At 36.9% G+C, this 8,751-nt stretch overlaps 1 protein-coding gene across 1 annotated transcript; it reads right to left on the bottom strand.

Annotated features, from left to right (window-relative positions):
* Nucleotides 1–2,695: 2,695 nt before the first annotated feature.
* Nucleotides 2,696–8,481, bottom strand: LOC129419559 (sterile alpha motif domain-containing protein 3). Its single transcript, XM_055174710.2, has 6 exons — nt 7,913–8,481; nt 6,463–6,539; nt 4,230–5,225; nt 3,939–4,091; nt 3,685–3,777; nt 2,696–3,239 (listed from the first exon to the last, which is right to left on the bottom strand). Exons 2-6 carry the CDS (start codon nt 6,493–6,495, stop codon nt 2,916–2,918), a joined length of 1,599 nt encoding a protein of 532 aa, XP_055030685.2. The 5' UTR covers nt 6,496–6,539; nt 7,913–8,481; the 3' UTR covers nt 2,696–2,915.
* Nucleotides 8,482–8,751: the final 270 nt, after the last annotated feature.

Below are 8,751 nucleotides of genomic sequence, written 5' to 3' on the forward strand. Positions count from 1 at the left end.
GCTTTTATCCCTTTTCAGATAAGGAGGGGTTTGCATCTTGGCGCTTTCCTGATGCAGAACATTGATTGGCTGTTGATGTCAGAAGGAGCCCACAGAATTTGAAGAAACTCATGACACAATGATTCCAGAGTAAATTGTGATTTAGCAGTTTCAACAATACACTTGTTTTCCCTGGACAATGCTAACATATTCCGATTATAAAACATTTTCAAACGTATTATTTTCGCAAATTACAAAAATTAACACTCTGGGGTCGACTGCGGCGCGGGCACCGCAAGCTCTTTATTTTTCATTCACTCCGCAAAGAGACTTAGATAACTCTGCTGATTTTGGACATACAGATCTGATTTATACATCATTTAAAACGTTAAAGTGTCTAGTTTTTTTCTGTCCACTCCCAATAAAAACAGAATGTTGTGCTTTTCGCAAAATTAAGAAAATAAACATGATGCGCGTTTTGTTTACTTGTCATAGAAACAAAAGATAAATGTCTACATAATGCTTGGAATGTCAGGTTTTAAATGATGCAAGTGAGATCAAAAACATATATTGTCATTCGGTGTAAACTGTATGAGAAGGAGGAGAAGTACCGTCTCTCTCCTGTTACCTGATTATCTGTAATGAGATGAGATCGCCACACCCCTTTTTGGTATTCTTATAAAATACGCGATTGCAAACAATACAATCCTTATTTAGTTGCGTCTAAGCGCATATCTCCGCACAGCAAGTTTATTAAACACAGGATCACTCGCATGTGCACACATACTGTACTTCTTTCATGATCAACAAGCGAGGTAATGGCGGCGGCTGTAAACAAACATTGATAAGTTTTTACACGCTTGTCCCTTGTTGAGTTTCTACTATAATGATTACAAAAACACAAATAAGAGTCCAGACAACGATAGGCAGTTTCTATTTTGAGCTGTTTACTACACAAAAGTAAAACTCTCGCTGGCCAACCAAACACTACCCTGTGTTAATTTTTACGATGGCCAAAACAGTACCTTTACTATGATTACTATGGTTTTTAAAGGTATACTTGTGAAATTAATAGAAAATATTTCTATATATATAATTTTTTGTAATTTATAAATTCCCAAGTAAACCTTATCATGGTTTTACTACAGAGAAAGTTACATTCCTGTTGAACATCCCCACAAGGCTCATTATTTGGCTCATTATTCAACTCTTTTGTTCTCCAGCTGTCAATCACTGATTATTCAGGAGCTTTCCCGCCTCTACGTATACGGCCTTTCCCAAGCAAATGTGTCTTAGAAATTGTAAATCAATATATTGTTTTATGTGAATGAGCAGGCCGGATGATTTTTACATCATTTTGAAGAAAAACTCTAGACTACTAGATCATATTTTGAAAAGTCTTGGGAAAACATGTTTAGAATGAGTTTTGTGGACTTATATCAGTGATTTAAAAATTTAGCTTGTTCAAAAACCACGCATAAACATTTTTCTCTCAAAAATACAAACATGTGCATACATGTTGATCATATAATATTGTAGCCCAGTTTGTGCTGAACGCAGTGTTATGAGAATTTTGCCATTAATATGTTTTTAAGCAACTAAAAAAAGCACAAACTTCCCCAGGGCCCTAAATACCCCTTAGACCCCAGAGGGTTAAGACCCGGCGGGGGATGTATACTGCTTGTGGACCGCGTGCTAATTGCTAGAAGCTAGCGGGAGGCATAGGTGGAAATACCGGGGGGGTCGGGGGGACAGGACCCCCCTATCTGAAGGTTGTGCCCCCCTAAAATATCCTTAAAATATGTGTATTGAAAATAATTCAATGATTTATAATACTTAAATAGTTGTGTAAGAAGTAAAACAATACAAATGCAAACGGAGCAACAACAAAAAACATTGTAAACATTTGGATTCCCCCCTCCCTTGCCTCACAGTGGTTTGGTCCACTGCCAGCGTCACACAGTCGGGTGGTTGAGAAGTGTACGGAGCCAACGCGTTAATCAGCTATAAACCTACAAAACAACATTTCCCATCACTTATTAGTTTATCCTCATATGTTTTAAAACTATTTGGACATATAAACATTAACATATTTCATTTTATGAGAACAGAAGCAGATAAACGAACAAGAAAACATTTTTATGCATTCATGCAGAGGTAAGGCAGAGCTGAAAGTAACAAATTACATTTACTCACGTTGCTGTAATTGGGTTTTGAGTAGTTTTTAAAATCTGTACTTTTACTTAAGTACACTGTAAGCCCATACAGGTTGATTAAACCTAAAAAATTTATGGAAACTCGTTGCCCTAAAAAAGTTGATTTTGCCTGGTTGAAATATCAATTAATTTTAAGTTTAATGTACTTAAAAATTCAGTAACATTTATATAAAACATTTAGTTTATTGAACTAATAGTTTTTAATGCAATACTGTCAATATCGAAGGTACATTACACTTGAAATGATTTGTTCTTTCAACCAGGCAAAATTAACTTTTTTAGGGCAACGAGTTTCCATAAATTTTTTAGGTTCAATCAACCTGTATGGGCTTACTGCTTAATAGCAGGTATCACAAACATTTAATTTAAACATCACAAACATTTAATTTAAACTGAGCTATTCCTGTAAATAAAATATATTTCAAAGAAGGACAAAGAACAACAATGATTTATTTAAACTAACAATTTATTGGAATTCACTTAGCAAAATCGTTCAAAGAATGACAAAACAAAGACTTAATATCTTAATACCTGAACTTAATACCACTTTTACGTTGTTAAAACAGGGTTTTAAAACATTTCCAAATTTTAAACAAGCACAGTATTATTATACTGTATTAACATGAAACATGAACATTTGCCTTATAAAACTTAGTTTAAAGAACATCTGGGAAAGATTCAATGATTCAGAAAGAGGAAATTCTCTTTTACTGTACCTCTTTACATGGCAAGCTGATTTGAAACAGCCAGAATCCTGCCTTTCAGCTCCTTCTTACCCAAACCAAGCAGAACTTGTTGAATGAAAAGGAAGGTATTGGCCATGCACTTTGGGTAGTTTAGGTGCAGTGCATAAGTTAAGCCAAACAAAAGACACATGGCCTGGGGTATGTTTTCTAAATTGTCTATCACAACATTCCCCTCCAAGATGATTCCCACCGAGGATGGGTGGAGGTGGAAGGAAAGAGGTCGCAGGGCCACATCTTCGTTTTCTCGACTGAGGAGTCCAACTGGCACATCTTGGTATGAGTCTCCATCATCTGAAGCCTGAGCAAGAATATGGACATTACTAAAATAAATTTTAACAGAGTACAATTTTCCAGATTTTTAACTGAATGGTTTTTGGGATTTTTTTGTTTTGTTTTATGCAAGCTTAATTGTTTGTGAATTATTTACACACATGTTCAGTAATATTGAAATATTAGACTTATATGTTTGCTCTTGTAAACAAGTCATTTGACATGCACTACTAATTAAAAATATGTAAAGGTATGAGATTATTTTAGAATTTCAAAGTTGTCAAACATGAATTCTAATTTCTCCTTAATGAATTAAAATAAAAAACTCCTCTTCACTTCTTATTTAATCTGTCATTTAACTAAAATATGACATTGTTTTTGCTGATTTATTTTTTGTTCTTGCTGACATAAATGCACATTAAGAAAAAATAATACAATAACACTACGTGTTATTAAGTATTATTAATACTTACAAAACATGCTTTGAAGAACTCAGTTGGGTCATCACCAAGAAGTACTGGAAGCCCTCTAATGGCAACACATCGCATGTCAGTGAGGTCAGAGGTCTGAGGTGTGGTGGTTGCGGAGAAGACATTGCATCATTAATCAACATGAAAGGATTGCATTTATCATAATTTTGTCTTTGTTACTGAAGAGTCTTAATTTTAACATAACAGGCTGCTTTTCAAAATTCAGCAAACAACGGCATCAATTTAGATATTCAAACCTTGGCATCTTGCAGAAGATTGCTCAAAATCTGCCCGGCGAGACCTCTCTTTGACCTGAAGATCTGAATCAGCTGTGGACAGTGACGATCAAGAGAGCCATAGAATTCTTGTTTAAGGTTCTTCCCAACAACCCGGTTGAATTCTTCATACACCTGAAAAAAAAGAAAAGATAAAAAAATTAGTTAATACCAGAGAACTGTCAAAATTAAACAACTGTCAAGTTGTAAATATCACGTTTAGCAATACTCATTTCATTAATAAGTCATGCAAACATAGGCATTTCACTTTACCTGTCTTTCTCTAAACAGTGCAGGCCAACGCTGAAAAATTTGGCTAACAGGTGGCTTGTTAATCACAACATCCTGTCTTCTTAAAGAGAGAGTCATGTCCATCCTTTGATTGATAAAGACAGCATCAGGGTTTTTTTTCTTCATTTCATTGACCAATTGCTCTCTGAACATTTCAAGACTGGAGGCATCCTGCCCACTTGGAAGGTTTGGTAGGTAGTTGACCTCCCCTTTCCTAGGTTTTTTGATGTTCTTATTTGGTGGATCACTGCTAGTAGAGAATCTTCCTCTCTTCCCTGCATTAGCCATGACGTCTGTGTGTCCAAGGCTTCTCATTTTTGATCGGTAATTTCCCATTTTGTCTTTCAAACTGTTTGTCCACCCACAGTATCCAGAAGGAGATCCGGGTTCTTGAAGACAGGGGTGAGAATTCACCAATGCCTTTGCAACATCCCTTAGATTATCAGCAGTTGGGTATGCTTTGAAGGAGTAAATGGTCTCTGCAAGCTTCTGAAGAATGTCATGTTTCAATTCCTTTGTCATTTTTAGGTGCGTTCCATCCTTCAAGTAGATTAAATTTGCTTGACGCAGCCTATATTCAACATCAACAGAGAATTTTGGAGTCAAAAAGATATCAGGCCATGGCATTCTCTTTTCCTGGGGGGATTCGGTCAGTACTGTATCTGCAGTACTTGGAGTATCACTCGAAATATCACTTGATTCCTGCATTTCACCTGATGACAGTGACACCAATTCAATCACAGGAATGATCTTCACAGTCGGCTTCTGAGGGAGCTCTGACAATTCACTCAGATTGCAAAGTTCATTATCAAAATCGGGATCTCGAAACTGCAAGGTAAAGTTATAGTTCAGTCTCAGAGTGTTTTGGAGACAACTAATCAAATCTTCAACTGAGTCTGGTTTTGAAGTCAGTGTGACTTTTCTGATATCAGCTTCTGTAAGAATAACTCGCAAAGTCATGGTTTCTTGTAAAGCCATCTGGAAGGAAAGCACAAAGATGTTAATTTAGCAAAGAATAAAACGCTTCAATGTCACCATTAGTTTACCATGTACATTATAGGCTGACAGTGGAACAATATCATTCAGCTCTTCAAGCTGAAGCATGCAAAAAGAAGGCACATCTGGGCAGCAAAGCTCATAAGAACGAAGGTGCTCAAAATACCATGATGTCATGACTTTGCACACAAAATGTACCTCTGTGTTTACTGCCACAATGTGAGTAATTTGCTTGAAATCAGGTAGCCCTGAACATGATCCAGCTGAAAGTATCATGCCTGCCTTATAATCAATTCCATTAATGCAGACAGATGGTGCAACAAGAAGTGCTTGGGTTTGAGGGATTTTTTGATGAAGAGCTCTCTGAATATTCTCTGGGAAAGTGGCAACTAACACTTGTGTAACCTTTGTCATTTCCACACCCAGCCTAAAAAAAGAAATGCAGTCTAGCTGATAGCTAAGAGCCCTCTGGTGTTTCAGTGCAAGTGTCATGGCAACATTCTTGAAGTTCTGGGCTTCACGTATAACCTTTTTGAAGAACTTGTGTTTTGCTTCAAAACGCATTGTCCAGACTTCAGTAAGTGGACCATGAACCCTAATCAGTTCAGCGTAGTGTTCAATGTAGTGGTGTTTCGGGTCGTAGTATATAGTCAGGGAAGGTTGACTGCAAAAGGTCCCTATGCTCTGCCACCTTGTACTCAAGTATATATAATGACTCTTCAGTAAAGTGAGGAGCCACAATCAATGCAACAATGTCCTTGAGGAGCATGAGTACTTCCCATGTGTTGTCACCCTCAGGAATTTTATGGCCAATCAGCAAAGGAAGAAGCTTAATTAGACACCAATTCTCATGGCCATTTCCCCCTATTGTTCCCTTGGTTGAGAAGCCCTTCGAAATCAGCTGAGGCTGATCAGTTTTGTCAGCAAATGTGTAAGGAAATGATCTGATAGCTTTATTCAACACATCTAGTGTGATGTATTTCTTTGCCATCAGGTCTTTGAGGCAAAGAGACAACTTCATTGGGACTACTCCTTCAAAGACATCGTGCAATATGTCAGGGGGATAACCACCAATGACATGAAAATGCTCCAAACGTGCAGTGAGTGGGAACTGTCCTCTCACACCTGTGTTTCTACATGAATTGGGATTGCGCAATGATTCTTGCACCTGGCTGTTGTGTGTATCTCTCTCTCTGAGTTGAAATGCACCAGATCTTACCTCTTGGTGTTGTGTGTCAGTCCTTGATGCCATGCAAAATCTACAAAATTTGTCCACAATGAAGCTTTCATAAAATCCTGCAAGAGAATGGGCACCAAGGTTATCTGCTGACACGTAAAGCACTGTTCCTTTAACACTTTTACCAAGATGCTCAATGTAAACCCCATGTTGTTCAAGAGTGGCTAAATCACAAAGAAGTGGGTACAGAACTCTTTCATAACCACACTTTTTAACTGTTTCAGTGTTGCACAAGAGAGCAAGCTGAATTGAGTTTAGTGTGGATCTATATTTTCCATGCAAGTTTGCAATAACCCAGTAAAGTGCACACATCTTATGTTTTCTTTTAGATGTTCCTAAAGGGTTAGCCACTTCGAAATCATCTACGTACAGACCCAGAGCAATTGTGAATATATCGCAACTAAGAAGTGCATTCTTTCTAAAGCCTGAGCCATCGCTACATGTCCTATATTCATGTGGTTTATGTACTTGTTTTGACATAGCCTTATCCAAAATGTCTTTCTTGTTCAATAGTTTCTGTAGCATCTGTAAGAGAGGAACATATGCTACTGTTTTTATTCCTTTCTCAACTACAAACTCTACAGGCATTACCAGAGGAAAGTTTCGCATTACATATGACTTTCTTCTTTTACTGGTTGCAAGACATCCATTTTTTCACATGATTTGGACAATATGTCACTCTCTGCCACAGTCTCAACCACCTCTTTTACAATGGACTCATCTACATCTCCAAAGTGTTCTTGAAGAACAGCCTTTACGTTCTTTTGCAAAAGAGGCTGGGACAACTGAACTATTTGGCAAAGCTGCTGAATTACTTCCTGAACAGAGTTCTCTGGTATGTGAAAGATGGTGTTCATTTTTAAAAAAAGAGCAGCTAAATTATATTCTAATTGTTGCTCTAAATCCTCAGATCGCGTGTTAGTTGCTTCTGAACTAAAATTATCTTGGCTCAATTCATCTGGAAACATCTCCTGAGTTTCAATTACACTGTCATTTTCATTCTCAGTACTCTCTATTCTTACTATTAACTCTGGTTTAAACATTCTCTCATTTTGATCTTGGTGATGTTTACTTCTGTGTGCACCAAATGTGGAAGATACACTGCTTTCAAAGCTACATCCTTGAAATGGACACTGAACTTTTTGGTGCTCTTTGAGATGTCTACGCCGAAGGTGGGCAAAATATTCAGTAATCTCACAGGGTTCAAGAAAATCACAAAGCTGGCAGCGAAACTTGGCTTCAATTTTCTGTTTTTTAGTTGGTGTATGAAGACGAGATAAGTGTATTTTAAGGCTATTGAAAGTCTTAAAAGTGCATAAACATTCCTGATATGGGCATGGAAATGGCTGGCTTCTTGCATAGCTCCCATGTTTAATTCTGTAATGCTTTAGCAAGTATCCCCTTTTGTCACAAGCAAATATGCAATACTTACATTTCCAGATCATCTTCTTGCTTTTCACTTCTTGGAATCTGCAAAGTTACAAAAATACATTAGATTATTTATTCATTTTTTTTGAATAGCTGACAAGGCAAATTTACATCGTTTGATCTGTGATCTACTAAAGTACGATCTAGCTATTTATTTATCTAGCATGACATTGTAACCTTACGAGATAATCTTATTAACCGAAATGTAATAGCTTAGCTAACACCTAACTGATAAGCACGAGGTTGCATTTATTTGATAACTAAGACGGCTAAATTATATGGATGAGCATTTATCACGTGCAAAGACATGGTCGATATCTAGCATGACATGATAACCTTATGAGATAATCTTATTAACCGAAATGTAATAACTTAGCTAAAACCTCACTGATAAGCACGAGGTTGCATTTATTTGATAACTAAGACGGCTAAATTATATGGATGAGCATTTCTCACGTGCAAAGACATGGTCGGATTTTAGTTTAAAGCAGTTTGCTTATTACTTCAATCACAAAGAAATGTAAAAAAAACCCCTCTATTAGGTCAGTAAGTTACGAAGTATTTGCGTTAAAGTCGTTTGTTGAACATTTCCGATATTAAAAAAACTGCAAGTTGCCTAAACACCATCAAACCAGATCAGTTTACACAACAGAAGATGCTTCATTTAATGATGATTACTGATCAAATTATGATATGTATTAGATTTTAGATGTGACGATCCTAAAGCATGTCGTGGCATGAACTATATAACAGTTATCTGTGGAGTTTGCGATCGATCGATATGCGAATGCATCGATAATGTGGCGAATACATGTAACGTAAACGCATCCTAAACTTACATTT

Source organism: Misgurnus anguillicaudatus, chromosome 10, assembly GCF_027580225.2.
Source record: "Misgurnus anguillicaudatus chromosome 10, ASM2758022v2, whole genome shotgun sequence".
Lineage (NCBI taxonomy): Eukaryota > Metazoa > Chordata > Actinopteri > Cypriniformes > Cobitidae > Misgurnus > Misgurnus anguillicaudatus.